The sequence below is a fragment of the Quercus suber genome, unplaced genomic scaffold (assembly GCF_002906115.3).
Source record: "Quercus suber isolate HL8 unplaced genomic scaffold, Cork oak 2.0 scaffold_587, whole genome shotgun sequence".
NCBI classification, from domain to species: Eukaryota; Viridiplantae; Streptophyta; class Magnoliopsida; order Fagales; family Fagaceae; genus Quercus; species Quercus suber.
In genome coordinates, this window is record NW_027070032.1 from 360,403 (window position 1) to 380,913 (window position 20,511).

The 20,511-nt window shown below is 34.9% G+C and overlaps 1 protein-coding gene across 1 annotated transcript; it reads right to left on the minus strand.

The window, feature by feature from the left end:
- Positions 1-235: 235 nt before the first annotated feature.
- On the minus strand, positions 236-5,364 carry LOC111989318 (homogentisate 1,2-dioxygenase). Its single transcript, XM_024021109.2, has 9 exons — positions 5,056-5,364; positions 4,648-4,881; positions 3,827-3,906; positions 3,197-3,364; positions 2,866-3,041; positions 2,600-2,669; positions 2,332-2,486; positions 1,782-1,865; positions 236-742 (listed from the first exon to the last, which is right to left on the minus strand). Exons 1-9 carry the CDS (start codon positions 5,250-5,252, stop codon positions 533-535), a joined length of 1,374 nt encoding a protein of 457 aa, XP_023876877.1. The 5' UTR covers positions 5,253-5,364; the 3' UTR covers positions 236-532.
- Between the last annotated feature and the right edge of the window lie 15,147 nt (positions 5,365-20,511).

Genomic DNA, 20,511 nt, shown 5'->3' on the forward strand with positions numbered 1-20,511 from the left:
ATGCCCGACTTTCAAACACAACAAACTAGGCATATAGAACTGATTTCTTTTAGTGTGAGAGAGGGAGTGAGGCACATTGCTTGTACGAAAGTGACTTCAGAAAAACACTAAAAATCAGTTTAGTCTGATCAGAATTATAGTAATCACATATATCCAATAGAAACAGCCACTGTTCAGAGAAAATTTTCACCCAAAATTTGGATAAAATACATCATCCGCAATCACAAGTGGAAGGTGCTTATCAATATTTGCAACTTAGGCAATGCTTATTAGTCCCTTAAAACTGATACAAGGCCATGATTAAGCATGTTGGTAGGTTGAAACATTTGTAGAAGTTTGATACAATCATGCTATTAAGCAAACTAAGACAAGACAGAACAATAAAACTCTATATATCTAATATATCCACACTTTAGATGATCTTTTATTGTGTTATATACATGCTGGATTGACTTATGGTTGCTTCAAGCTGATAATGTTTGTTCTATATATTAAACACGATAGACTCGCCTCCACTTTCAGTATCATCATGTCAATTTTGTATGCTTAAACTTTTCATATCTGTCCCTTTGCCTGTAAAATGGGATCTCAGGCCTATCCAACAATGGTAATAATCATGATCCATTAAGGGAGACTCGAGAGCCCAAGAGCAGACGCGGGGTATTAAACACGATTCAAACATAAAAGCCATGGTATCAGTTATTTTATGCGGCCCTGCCTCATTTCCACTTGCAATTGTTGTCTGTGCATCAAAATGAGCGATATGGTTAGATCAGGTCTATTCATTGACTCTAACCCTAATGAACAAGATTATATCATTGGCTGGTAAAGGGACTCCCCAGGAGTTGACTCAAGGTTTGAAGTGTTCAACATTAGATCCACTCAAGGTTTCAAGTTCTGGAAATGGAGCCGATATTTGACCCTCTATGTTTCAGGTAGCCATTAATTTGATCTCTCTTTTGAATTTAAACAATTTTATTGAACTTTCAGATTGCTATCAATATGATCCTTCCATCTAGCTGTTAAATGCCATGTCACCCACACATAACCGTCAAACTGATGAAGTATTGGTGAAAAAATGAGAGGGAGAGTGTTGGGAGAAAGAAAAAACATTGAAGAGGTAAATAATGAAGAAATAGATTAGGAAGAGAAACATGGAGAGGGGTTAGGGTAATCAGTGAGGGGAGAATAGAGCAGAAAGCGAATCTGGGTGAAAAAAAAAATTGAAGACATAAAGTGAAAAACAAAAGATGAATTTGGGATTGTTTGCTTCATTGAATTCATTTTGGGGGATCTATTTTTCCTCTTGTTTATCAGATTTGAATACTAAGGTAATTTAGGAGAAGATGGGGAATCTCTTCTAGATCTACTTTAACTACGTCTGGTTTGACGACGATAATTTTTACATATCTGAATTGAAGAAGAACTTGAAGGAGGACAAGAAGAATAAGAAAAGGAAAGAAGGATGATGATGAGGTGTGAAAGAGCTGTCCTACCCCATCCACCACACAGCACCTGCTCTCTCTTTATTTTTTCTCAATTATTTGCACTAAAAGGATACTGTTTTGGTCAGCACCTTTAACTCACATGAAAATTAACAGCATTAATGGATATGGATGGAAGACCATACTGACCTCAATATGGAAGTTTAGGTATTAAATTAAATGCAGAGGGATCAGATTGACAGCAGATATAATCTTGAAAGAAGTAATTTATATTTTAACCAAAAAAATAAAAGGTAGCCATCATCTTTTTCTTTGGGTTGCTTATAAAATACATACCTCATATGTCTTGGTATCAGGCCCATGGGGAGTCATGCAGTTATGAAGACTTGCACCACCCGGGAGAAACCCGTCAGCTTTTGCCTGAAAACAAGATTATGAAATAAATTGCATAATAAAATGAAGAACAAAGCTGAATTAAAGTATCCACTTCCTCATATGCCAAATTGTTCTGCACATGCATGCCTTATATACACAGCATAATAGGCCAGAACTGGACAACACGATTTTCCCATCTGTTGCCAGGAAGACTTCAACATGTATATGACCCTAAAATGTGATGATTCTACAAAGACATCTTATGATATTAAATGACTAACATGCATTTAGAAGTCGCATGTTAATTATTTATTTTAAATATTAACAGCATAAAAAAGAAGTTTGGCATTTGATTATATGCAGCAACCACCTTCCCCAACAATACAAAGAATTTTACATCCCATTCTCAGCCAATATATAATTCCCAAATATTAGGAAATTACTTTGTCCACCACATGTAACATTCACATCACGATGAGATAAGTAGTTAAAATCAGATTTTGAGAACAACCTCATATCCACCGTGAATGAGGCCCATAAATTCACTCATACAATTGCGATGATAATATGGAGGCCGGAATGTATGCTCTGCAACCAACCATCGGGGAGGAAAAATGACAAAATCAAGCAGAGCAACACCAGGTTTTTCAGTTGGTGCCGTCAATACTGCATAATAATTGCAAAATAATAAACTAAGATAATCAAACAAACTTTATAAGTGAAAACGAAAACCTCATTAACCTAAATTTGAAATAATAAAAGCACGCCATTAAGCATACCTGTATTTATTGATGGATCACTATGATCGATTAAAACTGTATTGTAAGGGCAGAACTTACTTAGATCATACTGCAAGCAAATCAGATATTACACCAAATCAAGTCCCTTTATGGTTATCATAGTCATATATAGAGAGTTTTAACAGTCCAAAATGTTATATAAACAGCTGAAGAGAGAGAGGGGGAGAGAGAGAGCTGCCTATTCTTTTTATTTCATTCATGCAAAAAAAAAAAAAAAAACTTGTTTTCTTAAAAGTAACACCCACCTTATACGGAGCATAGTTACCATGCCAAGCAACAACATTGAAAGGAGAGAAATCTTGTCTAGCAGTAAAGAGTTCGCCACCAAACTTTTGTACAATAGTGAAGCCTGGATAGGAACTCTCTTCAAACCAGGCTGTAGGCACAAGGAAATCCCTTGGAGCAGCAAGACCATTAGCACCTACATGCAATCAAATCAATAATATTCTCACTTTTGGAAGTATTGAAGTTTAATGATTGATCAATTAAGTACTCGATGTCATATAATTTGAGACAAAAAAATAATCGCACTTGTTTTTTACTCAAACACCACCAGCTGAACAAGAGACTAGGTACCTATGGGTCCAAGATCAGGAAGTTGAAAATGGGTACCAAAAACCTCAGCAACATAACCACGTGATGGGCCATCAGGCAAATTAACAGCAAAACGAAATCCCTGAGGTAGAACGGCAATTTCACCTGGGGAAACTTGCAATCTTCCACATTCAGTAGTGATCCATAGCCCTGCACAACCAGCATAGAGTGTAAGAAAGAAAACTCCTATCGATTTAACACAGAATACCCTCACAAAAAGGGTTAGATTTTTTAAACAGTGTACTTGCAAAATTTCAAATACCTAGTAGCACAAGGAGCCAACAATTAGATACAAGATCAGAATATGAGACTCTTGGAATGCCAATCCTCCAGCAGGAGGGCACTATGGGTATGTGTTTTGCATCAAAGAGCTCATTCAAAGGTGAATTCATTCATCACCCTCTAAAATTAAGCAATCAGTGTCTAAAAATCTCCATCAATTAAGGGAAATTGTCTTTCATGTGTGTACATAAACAGAAAGACATCTGCAGACTTTATCCCTTTCCAATTTTTAACAAAGTATGGCCTTCTAACAGGATATTGGGGGGGAAAAATCCCTATTTAAGAGAAAGCAAAATTAAAATCAACCTTTAAGATAGAAACATCACTTACTTCCCTGTTGAGGCACTATCAAGAAGTCACCATCAGCATTGCAAAAGGCACAGTTAGTCATAGATTTGTTGGCAGTGTACCTACAAATTTAATTCCTCAATCTATCAAGGCGTACATAAAACATTCATAATTTCATTCATTTGTTAACATAAACAAAGAAGATTTAGGATCTAGGAATTCATTAATCTCTTCGGAAAATATTTCTACTGTAGAAATTTTGCAAACTTTAAAATGAAAGCAAGACAGCAACAAAAATTGTGTGAAAGATCTAAAAATGAGGTCGTACCCAGTGCACAAGTCTTCCCCTTATGCAGTAAAAATAAATAACTAAATAAAAAGACAACTGCTTGTTAGCATTTCTTACATCACTTTCACACATTGAACTATGAACCAGTTACTTAGTTGCCACTGAGCATATAAAGAAAAAATGAATAAACAGAACACTCTTAAGTAACACTCACTACATTTTAGCAAACCATTGGCAGTCAAGGGAAACTATTTAGCTTTGAAATTGTGAATAAATTAAGTTAATTTATAACATCACAGCTTTTTTAAACCTTGACTGTAGCTGTTTCTCCTACACTAAAGGTCAGCCATTTGATAGCTGTAAAACTCAAAACAAAAAAAAATCCAAAGTTTCTTTAACTAGTATATCTGAGCAGTTAAATTCTGAAGGAATTTGAGGCAGAATGCAAATTAACTAATAATTACCAAACAAACTAGGGAAATAATAGTCAGGAATACAATAATTAATGTATGGTATGGCGTTAATGTAGTCGTAAAAAAGAAGGAAGAATGAATGAAATAGGGAAATTAGTTACATGTGAATAGCAAATCCATGGCGTAGGAATGAGCTGCCAGCCCCGCACACAGTGTATAAGCCATCGATAAAATCCGTGGGGTGATCGGGAATATGAGGGGGGTTCCATCGTAGCTGAGTTGGGGTGGTAGAAGCTTTGGACTGGTTGTTGAATTCGCTAACCAGCTTCTCATGACCTGCTTCCCGCCGTTTAAACGGTTCATGTGTAACTGATGGTTTTATCCGATATAGCCAACTGCAGTGCAGCCCACGTATTCATATATAGCGAAATTAATTAGACTCGTTGTTCTTCTTCTTCTATCCAGTAGTGTCAAAAGTAAGGAAACCAGAGCTATGCAATTATTTTGAAAGTAAAGTAAAGCAAGGCAATCAGCAATTATTAATTCAATGAGAAAGAAAAGGAGAGGACCTGCGAAGATTGAGCTTGCGAGGAGCGGTGAAGGAGGTGCCAGAGATCTGCTCGGCGTAGAGGCCGAAAGGGCAGATAAGAGGGCTGTTTTGACCTTTGGGAAGAGCTCCTGGGATTGCCTCCGAAGCCAAGTGGTTTCCGAACCCTGATTGGTACTCCAACTCTTCTGCTTCTGCTTCTGCCCTCTTATTCTCCATTTATTATGTTTATCTTTATCTTTATCTTTATCTATAGAAGAAGAAGTACAAGAGAAGGTTCAAGGTGAAGGTGGGTATTATTTTATACTTTATTATTTGCATGTTGAAGGAGTCACTGAATCACCATTTTATAAAGGAGAGAAAGTGAGGATTAGCAGGAAGATTGAGAAATGAGAAGATGTCATCGTCATCATGACGTGGCGATATTGTCTATTACAAGAGACGTATGCCGCTAAATGAGATATACCAAAACTACATTTTTTTCACCCAAAATTATTGAATATGTAACTTCCTTATTTTACATGAATTTTAGCTTTTATCATAAATTTAATTAGAGAAATCTACAATTATGTGAAAAAAGAGAATAGACATTTATAATACTTCCAAAATACTCAATAAATACTCATTTTTCACTACATTTTTTTGTTACAATTATATTCATTTATAAAGTTCTCCTCTTGGCCCACAACTTCTTTTCCTCACAATTGTTGTGAAATATTTAATGGGAACTAGATTGACTCTAAACTTATTGTGAGGAACTTGGATGCCTTGATTAGAGTAAGTCTAAAGAATTTTTATTTTAATGATTTGCCTAGACTTTCTACCAATAATAACAAATTTCACAACTAATTAAGAAAGTAAGGCAGTATCGAGGGATGTCACATTTGGATTTACCAGCACATGAGAAGTCTGTTAGTTTTTTAACAAAAATATTAATTTGGCATATTTGCAAAGTTTATGGAGTAAATTGGCCAAAACAAAAATTTAGGGAGTGTAATGGCCACTACTCTAAAATTCAGAGGGTGTGTGGGTATTTTTCCTATTATAATTTGTGTAACATTACTTTTGTATAGGACCATTATGAATATAAATCCTCTATACAATTTTTTGTGGACCATTTTATATACAGCTAACATCACTTTTGCATTGTCACTCAAAGTAAAGCTAAATCCTACCTATGGGGTGGATCGACGACCAAAGACACCAACGGGTGTATGGTCATTCAAAATAAAGCCAAATCCTACCTACGGGGGTGATCAACGACCAAAGACACCTATAGGTGCAAGATCACTTAAGATAAAGATAAGTCCTACCTACGGGATGAATCAATGACCAAAACATCGATGGGTTCTTGGTCCTTCATTCAATCTAAGTCCTACCTAAGGGATGGACTGACGACCAAAATTCTAACGACCAAAATACTGATGGGTACTTTGTCCTTTATACAATCAAAGTCCTACCTATGGGATGGACCGACAACCAAAAATACCAACAGTTGCTTGTTCTTTCATTCAATCTAAAGTCCTACCTTAGGGATGTATTGACAACCAAAATACTAACAGGTACTTGGTCCTTTATACAATCTAAATCCTACCTACGGGATGGATCGGCGACCAAAAATACCGACAAGTACTTGGTCCTTCACTTAATCTAAGTCCTACCTAAGGGATGTACCGATGACTAAAATACCGACGAGCACCAACACTTGGCCTATTTTAGTGAAACACATGCTCTCATTTGGTCTAACGGAGTAAACCCGACGAACGTGTACATAGCCAACCATTAAACTTGACTGAAGGTACCTTTGAGAAGGCCGCCAAGAATATTCTACAAGCAAATTATATATCAACAGAAAACAAAAGATGCATTCAAGACTGATGGAAGCATAAAAATGTTCGACAAGCATAAACAACAAACATATCCATGGAGCATGTGAAAACAAAAAGTACATTATAGATATAAAAGTATGTGTTCAAGCCCGATGAGGTCATAAAAATGTTAACTTGTGCCAAACAAGGCACCTCGAATAGTTATGAACTTATTTGTACCCAAAACAAGGCACCCAAATTGTTTTAACTTACTTAAAATATAAAAGAAACAATCAATTTTAAGGATTACAAAAATCAAGCTAGAGGATCGTTAGGCACTTGTAGACACCTCATTTTGTACTCGGTTAATAAACTTTAGTCCTTGATCCCAATGATGAGATTTACATGGGTAATTGAAGTTATTTTGATAGTTTGGAAGTAATCACAACTCAAAAGTGCTTAAATTGTTTTGAAAACATTGTTAAAAAACGACCTTTGCTTATTGTTTTGACCATAACTTTTGATCCATAAATACTTTTTGAGTTCAGTTTGTTTCATTGGAAAGTAGACATCCTGGGTTTTGATTTGAATACATATTTAGCCTAACTTAGGCTTAAATTGAGTGAATTATGACCGTTTGAAGTTGGGCCATCAAAGTTGTGCTTACGCATGAAACTTCATGCATATACATGCATAAACCTGCATATGCATACATAAACTTGCGTACACAGGGCCCATTCTAGAACCTCAGAACTTCATGTTTTAGGGCCTGAAGCCTCCCTCTTTGATGGGGCCTAGACCCCTAGACCCTTTGGAACGTCCAAAACCCTAAAAATAAGCTTGAAAACCCTAGTTTTAACATATAAATACATTCTTATATCTCCAAACTATTGGAAATCTTCTTTTACCTTGATATCTCATTGAATCTGTGAGAGACTGTGCCCCCGGCCCATTTTAATGAATGTTGGGCCAAATCCACGTGAATAGGTGGAGTCGTGTTATTGCCTCTCAAAATGGTGGTTCGACTAGTTATATTTTCCCCTTTAAATTAAGGGTTTTACAATGGAGTTGTCACTTATTTAATTGTTGGAATAAATAAGAAAACCAATTGAAAAATTCATCATTTTATTAATTTGAAATTGAATTTACATTGAACATAGGAAATTACATGGCTTTGGTCTTAGATACAATCTAAGATAAAGTATATGTCTTTGTTTCTTAGTTACAATCTAGAAATTAAAAATTACATGGATAAGCATTTGATCTACTAACCCTTGATCTAAGTTCGGAGGCTATGTTACAAGATGGGAAGGTGTTAGGCACCCATCTTACCCAGTAAAACCGGTCTTCTAGACTATGATGGCCAACATTTATATCACATCATCCAATATGTTATCAATCAATTTGCATGTTGAATTTGAAGTGTGTGTATGTGATAAACCCTAATTCAATTTACTAAGCATTTCGTTTGGATTGAAAAATAAATTCTAATGAATGTGTGTAGATGGTGATATCCTAGATTCGAGGAAAAAAAAATATTAAACAAACATCTTTTTCATGTTTTTAATGTGGATTTAATATCAAAACTAATGTTTATGCATAACCTTGTGATGAACAACCAAGAACATGTGAAGAACACATAAGAATATTTAAGAATATTCAAACATATTCATGAGAATTTAAATAATCACTATAATGCTTTAATCCTAAATTCTCATCATGGCAACACAATAAACAAGTTAGGAAAAGGAATTATACTTTCATGCAAGATCCATACTGTGGAGGATGAGACTCTTGGTGGAGGTCTTAAGGGTGAAGAAAAAAAATTAGGAGAGGAAGAGTAAGTCTCACTCAATACCTTGAGTCTCAGGAAGACCAAGATATGACATGACTACTCTACTTCGCTAGAACTCAAGAGAGGAGAAGAGAGAACGTTTTTGGTTTGCTTTGGAATGAAGGAGAAGGAGTGTTTATATAGTAGTAGTGGAGGGAATATGAATGGAATGCTATTTAATGAGGGTTGACAAGGATCATGAACCTAGACTTCATTTTAGCATTGGGGAAAATCTGGTACATTAAATGGAGAGATTGGTGGGAGTGGGGAGCAAGCCAAAATTCGGTTTTCCTGTAGCTGCTGTAACAGCCTGTAGAGCCAATTTCGAAAAATCATATCTGACTCAATTCTAATTGGAATTGCCTAATTCTTGTTCTCAAATTGAAGCCCCGGATGTCTAGTTTTTGAAAAAATTAACCTCATTCACATATTCAAAATATTCTGAGAGATGTTGATGAAATGGTGAGCAGAAGTCATTTATTAGAAAATAGTTTCAACATAATTAACATTAATAGGTTCCAAATTGGCTCCCAATTAACATTAAATGGCTCCAATCACTCCATTTCAGATTTAATTGGTTCCAAAATTACTCTAATTAAAAGATAAAAGCAAAAATTACTCATTGAATAATTAATGTTTTATTATCTAACTAATTAGATGTATACAACCTCATCATAAAATGTAGTCCTAACCAATCAAATTATGACACATCATTGATCTCCAATTGATTATACTTATAACCAATTGAAATCAATTGTTCATAATCACATATCGTCGGACTCAATTTGTGATAGTGCATCTCAGCCATTAAAACTTGATTTGGTGATAACTTTTAATCTGGTTGTCTGATTAGAGCTTATGACTAGTCGATTTGAACGTTACAATATCAAGATCATTTTAGTAAAATGAGATTAAGGATCTAATAGCCAGAATCAAGATGCATATTTTCAACGCAAAATTACATTTTTACTCTCTATGTGAAGTTAAATACGGTTGCAAAATGGGGTGGCAACAGAATCTTGTTGTGTAGGCACTGAAAGGTTAGTTAAATATCAATCAAGTTTGTATTCCATAGCAAGATGAGTCTCTCTTCATGGATTTTTCTTGATTTGGTTCTTTTATCATTTGTGTTTTTGTTGTTCTTAATTAATTTATATGTTATTCATGCTTAGAAATATGTTTTGTTTTGTCTCATCATGTTTTGATTGGAAATTAGATATGATTTAATATATTGATGAATATGTTTTGATGTGTTAAGTGTTGCTCTTGTTTGTTGTTAGATCCAATGCATGTTTAGGAATAGATTTTGTTTTGTTTATCTTTGATATCTTTATTGTTAGTTTAGGTTGTTTAGTTTTATATTAGAAGCATGTTCGGTTTGGTTTAATTATTGTTTTGCTACTTGCTTTAAAACTGTGTTTCTAAGCGTGTATGTGTACGCATACTAGAGGCATGCGTACACATACTCATGTATCTGTACGCATACTCATGCCCAAAAATGCAAATTTATAGTTCTTGCAATTTTGTTTATTTTGCTTAGTTTTAATCCTCTATTTAAGTCTTGTTAAGTCTAATTTTCATAGGTTTAGTTCTAGGGTTAGTAGAATAACATGTTTCACATGCCTTGATTGTTGAATTGATAATTAGGGTTTATATCTTGGTTGAATCACATGAACATGCATTAATGCATAGGTGTTGTGGTACTATGAGGTTAGCGAGGCAAAGTATGCATAATTACATGAACATGCATTTGATTGGGATGATGGGCATGACATGGTTTATGAACATGATGAATATGCTTGGTTAATACCATGATGCTATGCTTGGATGTTTGGGATATGCTTGATGTTAATGCCTTGCTAATGTTAATGCCTTGCTGATGCTACTGTTTTGTGATATACGTGCTGCCTTGAATGAGATAAGATAGATATATGCTTGTTATGATATGCCATGATAGGTGAGTGATTAGGTTTTGGGATGTTTGATGCCATGTTAATTGTTAGATGTATGCTAGCATGTGTGTGAGTAAAGATGCAATGTTAAATGTGTCTTTAATAGTGTTAAGACATAAGACACAATGAAAGGAAGCTAACTTTAAGATTAGACTATTTTGGGTGCCTAACACCTTTCCAAGACCATACCTTAACTTCGAACCCATATCTCTAATAGTAAGATCAATGGTCCTTTCTCGAAAGGATGTTATATATATGGTTCCTAGACCATTGCAAAAACTAGGTGGTGAGTCCATCCATTGTGTCCACATCTCCACCTGGCCTTCATCTACAATCTGCCTATCATTCTCCACTAGCCCGTCTCCATCACCCACCTCTAGGTTAACCACGTCATCTATAATCACCTTACCACCTTCTAGGGTAGTCAGGGGAACTGAAAGATTGATCTGGACCTGATGGAAGTCCAAGCCAAAGTCTAGGGAGAGAAGAATGGCCTGCTCGTGGAAGTGTTTAAAGCCTTTTAGCAAGCTAATCACCCAACTTATCAAAGTAAGGTTGGGATGTTTGAAACTCAGCAATGGCATCGGCCTTAATCCTTTCCACATGCTCACAAAGAATAGCTAGTTCAATCGTTATGTTGGAATTTTCCTTTGTCAATTCCTTAACCCGACGAGCATTCTTCTCAAGCTCGGTGATCCTGGCCTTCTAAGCCAATTTCAGCATTCAGAGTCCACATGGCCTCTTTATACTGAATGGTCTTCTCCCTATCAAAGGCCTGATGTGCCTTCAAATGACCAATGGACACTTCCTGTGATGTACACCTAATTTGAATGGCCCTCATCCTCACCAAAGCCTAGAAAAAGGGACAAACGGTTAGACTTGAAAAACAAACTTAAAAAGGAAAAAAAAGAAGCTTGTAACAAGGATTAAACTTACCCTCGTCAAGTCAAAAAGACCTGAGTCACCCAAGGCTTCAGTCTTATGCTCTGAGAACTTGTCAATGTCTTCATTTTGGACGAGAGATCGAGCAATACTGACGGTGTGCTACTTATTCCTCACCAACAGAGGGATGGGAGGCTAGGCGTCGAGGCCTTGAGAGGTCATAAGACCCTTGCTCTTGCCATGACAGGGAGGCTTAAGTGTTTTTTGGACTGTCTCCATTTGATCCTGACGGTCAACCAGGTCGGAAGGTTTCTTGCTTGGACAATTCCCATCACCTGAAGGTTTTTTCTTCTAGCCCACATTCACTGGAGGAATCAACGATCCCCTAGACTACTGAGCTCAAGCCGCGACTGCTTTCTTCACCTTCAGGGCTTTCCTCTATCCAGCATCCATTTTTGAAAGAATACAAAATGCAAACAGGTTAGGTTTTTCAAATCAACAATTAAAGAACAAGCCAGTGGAAAGAAGGCTTACAATTTCAAGATAAAGTGTCTAGCCGTGCTTCGTCAGAAGGTTCAAGTTTGCCACAAAAAGCATGTAGGTTGTCAAATGTGACAAGATCCTTCCACCTCCTCTCCTCTATGGGGATATCAAGTATATAGTTGATGAAATTTTCTTGCTTAGGAGATATCATAAGGCTCATTTGGGCTATAGAAATACCAAAACATATAGGTCAAAAATAAGGTAAAAGTTGACAGACGATATAAGAAAAGCTACCCAATGACTCACCGGACTTATCCATTATCCTCCAAGTATGGTCGTAACCTTCCCTTATATTTTTCCATTCGTTGAGTCTACATACTCAGTTGGTGCCTCTGACAAAGAAATACCTACTTTTCCAATCATGATTGGAATTAGGCATGTTAGACACGAGCTTTAATGCAACCTTACAACACACAAAGTTATAGAAACCCTATGACCCTAAAATCTGATGGGGTTTATAGCAGAAGAAATTGTTGAGAGTGATGCCTCGATAGCCTCCACTCACCTAGCCCCAAAGCACCTCCGCTCCAAGAAATATCCTCTATGCATTATGAGATATTTGGCAGACAGATATCCCAAGATAGTCCGCTAGCCGACGGTGGATCTCAGTGAGAGGTAACCTCAACACTACAATAAAGGTGGCCTCATAAAACCCAATGTCCTCATTCTCGCTTGAGTAACACTTCTACCCTTTACATGCCCTTCTTATAGGGATGTCTTCAGGAATTTGAAAGCGAGGGTGAAGCCTTCCAAAGACATCCTTTATCATTCTAGGAGGAAAATTATTCACCACCCTGATCTTTGGAAGGACAAACTCCCTACAATTTTGCCCCAATGGATTGGCTACCTCCTCGTCCTCCGCGGACAAATTAGCCAACGGTGTAACGCCCTAGGTTAAAAAAGAAGAAGAAGAAGAAAGAATGTGGTCGAATTTTGAGACCCACGTGAGCCTTCACCTACCCCCCTTATTTCCCAACCACTCATTCTCACAAAATATCTCACTCTCTCCCTTGGCTGGCTAGTGAAGGGGCTGCCTTCATTTTCATTTATTGTCACACTTAAACATAAACACACCCACATACACTACTCTCTACATCTCTCTTTCATTCTCTCAACGGTGCTCATCTCACAACTACCTCCACCATTTTTCCAACAAGGTTTACCAAAAGACTCCATAGGAAAAAGTTAAGGCTCACTCATACCTTTTATTTAAGGTAAAAATTCCTTATCTTTTTGGTGAGTTTTATACTTTTGCATGAGGTTCTTTTAATTTAAGCTTTGGAAATGATATTCATGTGATTTTTGAGCTTCTTGGGTGATATTCTTGTGATTGTGTATATGGGTTTTTGATTTGGTGGACTTATTTGATGAGTGGGTCTATGGTTTTTACAAATGGTATCTATCTAAGATTTATTTATGGTGGAAATCTATGGGTTTTGAGCTATATCATATGATAGTTGGTAAATCAAAATTTTCCATTGCTATTGGGTTTATTTGGAGCTAGTTAAAGATTTATATTGTTTGTCCTGGAGGATATTGTGATTTTGGTTTTATAAGTCTCTTGATGATGTTGTGTAAACCTTGTGGGAACTACTTATTAAGTGTTGAAGTTTTAATGTTAGGGAGAATACCTTAAATGATTTAAGTCTATAAATTGGAGTCTATACCTTGTAAATTAAATTGTTGAGAAACTTTGGAAGTGGAATACATTATTTGTGAGGTTAAATACTTAGGCTTGCCTAGTTAATTTCTTATTTAGTGATTTCTAATTCGTAGCTAGATGCAATATCAAGCCTTGTGCTTATCGTGATAGTTTTGCTTGATATTGTTTAGGTTCTAACTAATCTCCTTTGGAGCTTGAGGAATTAGGCTTTGCAGGGTGCGAGGTAAGTAGTTTTTAATGAGATTTTTGGAAAATAACCTTGTTGCATAAACGTTGCTTTTGGGTCAAACACATTTGGGAAATTTTTTGTGGGATTATGTTTTCTTAAAAAGTATTGTGTTATGACCCTATTATATATGATTACATATGAAAAGTGCATCATATTTAATATTGTATATGGGAAAATGCATGAATATTTGACTTGGAAAAAAAAAAGTATCTTCGAATTCATTTGATAGTGGATTTCATGGATTTATGGTACTATTTTGGAAATATTGAAGATGTTTTGTCTTAAATTGTATTATTTGGGAAATTGATGCAAAATATTTTTACAAGAAATGATTTTGAGGACTTTGAGAATATTGTGGATATTTGGTTATTGAAATATCTTATGAAACTACTTGGAAGTAAACTATATATTTTGAATACATTTAAATTGTGAGCTTTTGATATGGGTTTGCCCTTGTGCTATGATGTTGGTGTTTACCTTGTCTTCAGATGACATCTTTGTGACGTGTGATTACTTCATCTTTGTGATGACAAGCCAAGTTGGAAGCTCCCACTTTGCATGACATGGGTAAATCCGTAAGTGTATGGGTGAGGTTGTTGCCCATAAGGCCAAAAAGATCACATGCAAAAGGGGTACTATGTGATGCATCATTCCCTGTTGCCCATAAGGGGAAGAGGTAAATCCTTGTGTGTGTGGGTGAGGCTAGGCAAGGCCAAGAGACCACATGCAAAAGAGGTACTACATGACACATTATCCCCTGTTGCCAATGAGAGGATAGGTAAATCCTTGAGGGTGTGGGTGAGGCTAGGCAAGGCCGATAGACCACATGTTAAAAGAGATACATATCATGCCAATGTGTTTGGGTTCTAACCAGTCTGTGGCGGTATGATGTCTTAGTGACATTTCCGTCTTTGTGGTACCTTGGATGAGGTTTTTGGTTTTGAAATAATATTGGATATTTTGGGAAACTTGGTACTAAATTATTTCTATTATTCTTGTAATGTTGTTAATGAAATTGTTTTTACATAAATAAAATGGAAATTCCCAAATTATAGCATGTTTTGTAAAATGCTCATTATTATGAAACTTGCATTTCCCCCGCCCACATTAATTCTGCTACTTACTGGGTTTTAGCTCATCCCATTCTCTAACAGTTTTTTAGATCAATTAGTTATACTTGGAGCATGTAGCTTGCTTTATTTGGTGGTAATTGGAGTTCTATGTTAAATTGGAAGACTTTTTCTGTAAATGGTTGATGACTCAATTTTTCTATGTTCAATAAGGCCGTAATTAATTCCATTGGAGGTTGGGCACTTGAGGTTTGTTAGCCTTAGGCATGGTAGGCCCAAATTCGATGTTGAGGTTTTCTATTCTTGATAAAATTGTGACCTTGTGTAATCTATTTGGAGTTTTGTAATATATTCATGAATCATATGGAGGCATATGATTTTTAGTCATTATTTGTAAATGTGTTACAGAACTCTAACTTGTAATGTGGAGATTTTAGTATATATATTCTTATCATGTGGAAAAGAAAAGAAAAGAAAAATCTCCTACAGTTTCTTTCTTGAAGGTTCTTTTCTCACACTTCGGACCCATTTGGGTTCAGGATATGACAGACGACTCCCTTTCAAAGGAACCAACTAAGTCATGAACCATGGACTCGTACCCCAACGGGGAGACCTTGTCGTTACCCAGCTCCAAATGGACATATGACAAATATTCACTTATCACATCACTATTACTTGACATCCTTTCACCTAGAAGTATCGAATGAAAAAATTAGTCACATGACAACATGAACCATGGACTCTTACCTCAACGGGGAGACCTTGTCGTTACCCAGATCCAAATGGACATACGACAAATATTCACTTATCACATCACCATTACTTGACATCCTTTCACCTACAAGCGATGAATGAAAAACAAATTAACCGTTGAAATGGCCAGCTCTAAAATCAACGAATGATCTCGAAGACCGATGAAAGAATGAGTAAGTAAAAAGAAATTACTCAAAAAAGGTGAAAAAGAAAAAGAAAAGTAAATCCAAATGAAGTACACATCAGTCTATTGTATGATTGCTTTGATATATCATAATAATGTCGAGTGAAACATGCATTAAGCATAATTTGGTGCGTAAAAAATCACCTTTTATCGAATAGCTTTTGTTGTTAGTATTGGATCCGCCATAATACAAACAGTAAAAGATATTCGATAACTTGTTTACTGTCTTGAGTTTTTCATGAAAGAAGATTCAAATTTATATGATATCTACTTTATAATAATTGTTTTTCTTATTAAATCAAAACATCAATTAATTCTTTTGCATGGATAAAAGTGATTAAAACTATTTCCCATACCTCCCTTTATTTTGACATTAAAATGTAAAAAAAAAAAATGAATGATTATCTAAAAAAAAAATTTTTTAGAAAATTATTTTATCTATATATATATAGATATATAAAACCGAAACCTCTAAAACTTCTATAATTTTCCATGTCAGCATAATATTTAAATAAAATTGTCATTTTATTTAAATAAAATTATTTTTGTTTAGTTCAAACTTAATAAGGAGTGAAATTTTATTTCTCTAACAAGTCCAACTTAAAGTCAAACTATTATTATCATTTTTTTTTTAAACAAAGACAATTTTCCACATTAGCACAATATTTAAATAAAATTGTCATTTTATTTAAATAAAATTATTTTTGTTTAGTTCAAACTTAATAAGGAGTAAAACTCTATTTCTCTAACAAGTCCAACTTAAACTCAAACTCATTATTATCATTTTTTTTAAACAAAATTATTTTTGTTTAATCCAAACTAAACAAAGAGTGAAACTCTATCTCTCTTACAAGTTCAACTTAGACTCAAACTCATAATTTTTTTTAATCCAAACTTAACAATGAGTGAAAATCTATCTCTTTAAACCGAATCTTTCGAAACTCTCACAATTTCTACGCCAGCACAATATTTAAATAAAATTATCATTTTATTTTTATATATATTTTTTTTAGTCCAAACTTAACAAGGAGTAAAATTATCAAATTATTTACAAAATTATTTTTGGTCTTTTAGAAGTTTTTTAATATCTGAATTTTTGAGTTATTTTTTTTTTTTTGTAGTATCTGAAATTGTTTGACAAATTTTTTATAAGTCATTGCGCGTTCAAGCAATGGCTTCTTCATCAATTTGTAATACAAATTGAAATTATACAAGAGCAAATCATGCAATGGTGTAGTTTCTTAATCAATTTAAGATTTTATAAAATTATTTTAATCTATCTCACAAATAGGTAAATTTCTGTGTATAGCACGGGTTGACGATTAGTTTTTTTTATAATTGGTAATTTTAAAATGAGTTGAAAAATTATCTTTTTAACTTTCTTTACTTAGTTCCTAGGAGATAGATTTTGTTCCACCATTTTATTCTGAAACTACCAAACACCCCAAAAAAAAAAAAAAAAAACAAAAAATTATCAGTCAAATCAAACCACGAGTTATACGTGTGCGATTCCGAATTGGAAAGATTAGAGAGTTAATCCATAAAAAAAGCAGGTTAGAGAATTTTGGGCCCATACCTAACCTAGCCATCAATAAATAAATAGAAAGGGTAACTTTCTGGACCAGCTACCTAATTAATATTTCTTAAAAAAAAAAAAAACCTAATTAATAATTTAATATTGCTTTAAATATGTATGCTGCCAACCATGGGAGGGGCATGCATGCCAGGTATCTCACAAGGAGGCGGGACCCATATATATAGGGCCCACCTCTTTGTGAGTTACCCGGCATATATGCCTCGTACAGAATATGCAAAGAGAGATGCAGAATATCATTTCTCATATGCAAAAGACAACCATGGAGCTATAGGTACAGTTTACCTTTTGCCGAGGTCAAATTCTTTTTTTTTTTTTTTTTTTGAGAAAATGCCGAGATTTAATCTAAGTACACTTCCTTTTCTCTTTTTTGTCTGGTTTCTTGCTAATAGGCACCGCATCATTAAAATAGAAAATCGAAGGAGCAGGATAACATACAGGCACAGCTAAGAAAATTTGACTTAAAAGGGCCTAATTAATTAAATCATGGGCCACACCAGGGCCACACCATTTTTAGATTTACATATCAAAAGAGCAAAGTAGTCAATATGCCTACAGGATAGTTGCCAACTGATAATCACTAGATGCTACTGCCAAAGCAAATTTCACTATCATCTTCTATTATAATTACCATACACATCCTCATGTTCTTTTCTGTCTGCATTGCAGGACCCAAAAAATGCCTCTGACCTCCACTGCCTCAAGTTGCCAGCAAAGAATTGATTTCGCCTGAATTTTTTTTTTGGGGTGAATGAGACGATAATATAAACTAAGAAGGAACAATATAGGACACAGTCTGTTAAAACACAGACCATTGTTGTCTTGCTCAAAGAAAACAAAGTCGTCCACAGTTGAACTTCCAAAAATTCTAAAATCTAAGTCTTGATCAGCACCTAACCTTGCAAGTGCATCTGCACATTGATTCGACTGGCGGAAGTAGTGTTTAAATTGCACTTGCTGAAATTTGGTGATGAGCATCCTGTAGTCATCCAAAATAGGAGAGATCACATCATTGACATACCCCGTCTTACAAAAAATCTCCACAATGAATTTAGCATCCATTTCAACAATAAGAGAGGGAATATTTAGGTTACTACACAGCAATAACCCATCCCTTAATCCCCATAATTCAGCCACAAAGCTATTTGTGATCCCTATATGCCTTAAAAATTGAAAGCAGTGATAGCAACAGTTGCAAAATTGAGGAAATTGAAGATGAAGCAAGTTCAATTCCAAATATAAAGAAGGCACAAGTGCAAGATTAAATAGAACGGTGTCGTTTTGTCCTATGTGTATTGATAACTTAAGTCTAGCACGTGTACACGTATGAGAGGCAGTTATGCCTAACTTAGCCTATAACTAACTTTCCACCTCACTGATATTGTATATATATAGTGTACAAGTCTCTGTATTATAAGATAAGATTCACATCAATAGAATTGATTCAATTCAGTAATTCTCTCTCTCTTTTCTCCTTTGTTATACTTTGTTCTTCGTTCTCCTCTGTAATCTTTCATGGTATCAGAGCACTGATCTCTATCCATGGCTTCCACATCTGCAACTTCATCTTCAACCTCTGGCTCAACCCCTGCTGTGACTAATACAGCTTTACCTGTCAATACTTCGTTGCTCTTGTTATCAAACATGTCTTCGATGATGACTGTTAAGCTTGATTATAACAATTACACTGTCTGGAAGCATCAAATTGAGGTAATTCTTGAAACCTACTCTATGATTGACATTCTTGATGATTCAATTACTATTCCAGAATGTTTTCTGAAAGATTCCTTAAGTAATCTCACTACTGAGATTAACCTTAATTTCGTTTCTTGGAAGAATCGTGAACAAGCATTGTTCCCTCGGGAGACTAGGGTCCTACCCTAGAACCAACATGATAAGGGCCATCACCTCCACATTAAGTACATTGTACCAGCTCAGTCTGCCACATTTAATGGTAGAATGACCCTTGTATGGTGTCCTTACAACTTGCAACATACTCTACCACCACCAGTAAGACAATGATGAGACAAGTATCCAAGTAAGGATTCATAGCAGTCAAAGCGGAAGGCTGAGATGCAACCTAAGCAACTATATAAAGGAAGGAAGCTCCTCTAAGAAGGGGATCGGAAAAAGTAGAAAGAGAAATAAAAGCTATAGAGAAAGAGAAAGCTATCATTGTAAAATAGAGAATTGTAATCAATAGAACCTCTGCTCCTCAGTTAGCTCGAGGAAGAAATTTACATAAGAATCTTTCTTGTTCTCATATTGAATTATACAATTGTTCTTGTCATTTCCCTTTTTACTAAATTACTAAATTGGGACTATCAAACGCGATGAGAGTTGATCTAAAGTATCCATCTCTATAAATTAGTTGTATTGGGCTTTAATGCAATCCCTTCTTGGTCAAGTTATGATGGGCCAGAAATTCATTTTTAGCCCTCTACAAATATAATAAATAAATAAATGATATAACAATGATTAATTTTGATATATTTTTCTGATAAAAAAAGCATAGAGCTTATAATATTTATTTAAACCATAACATATGAACATTGTATTTTTTTTTTTTTTGAGAGAGTTTTAACTTATGACATCCGCTCTTGATGATAGCTCATTATCATTAAACTAACACATCAATCAATTTTTGGTGTAGGCTGGAATTGAATCTCAAGTCTTTTATTCAACTATTAAAGATTCTACTAGTTAAGCTAACTAGAATCCACAACATATAAACATTGCAGATTGTAGCATCGTGGATGAGTATTTTTTTTTTTTTCAAAGTGGTTATTAGTTTTTTTTTTTTTTTTTTTTTTTTTTTTTTTTTTTTTTTTTGATGGGTCCAAAGTGGTTATTGTTAAAATGTTTTTTTTATAAAAAAAAAAAAAATGAAAATAAGTTTTTGGTTTTAACAGAAAGATCCTATGTTTTCTTTCAATGGATGACTTGTAAAATCAATTCTCCCATCA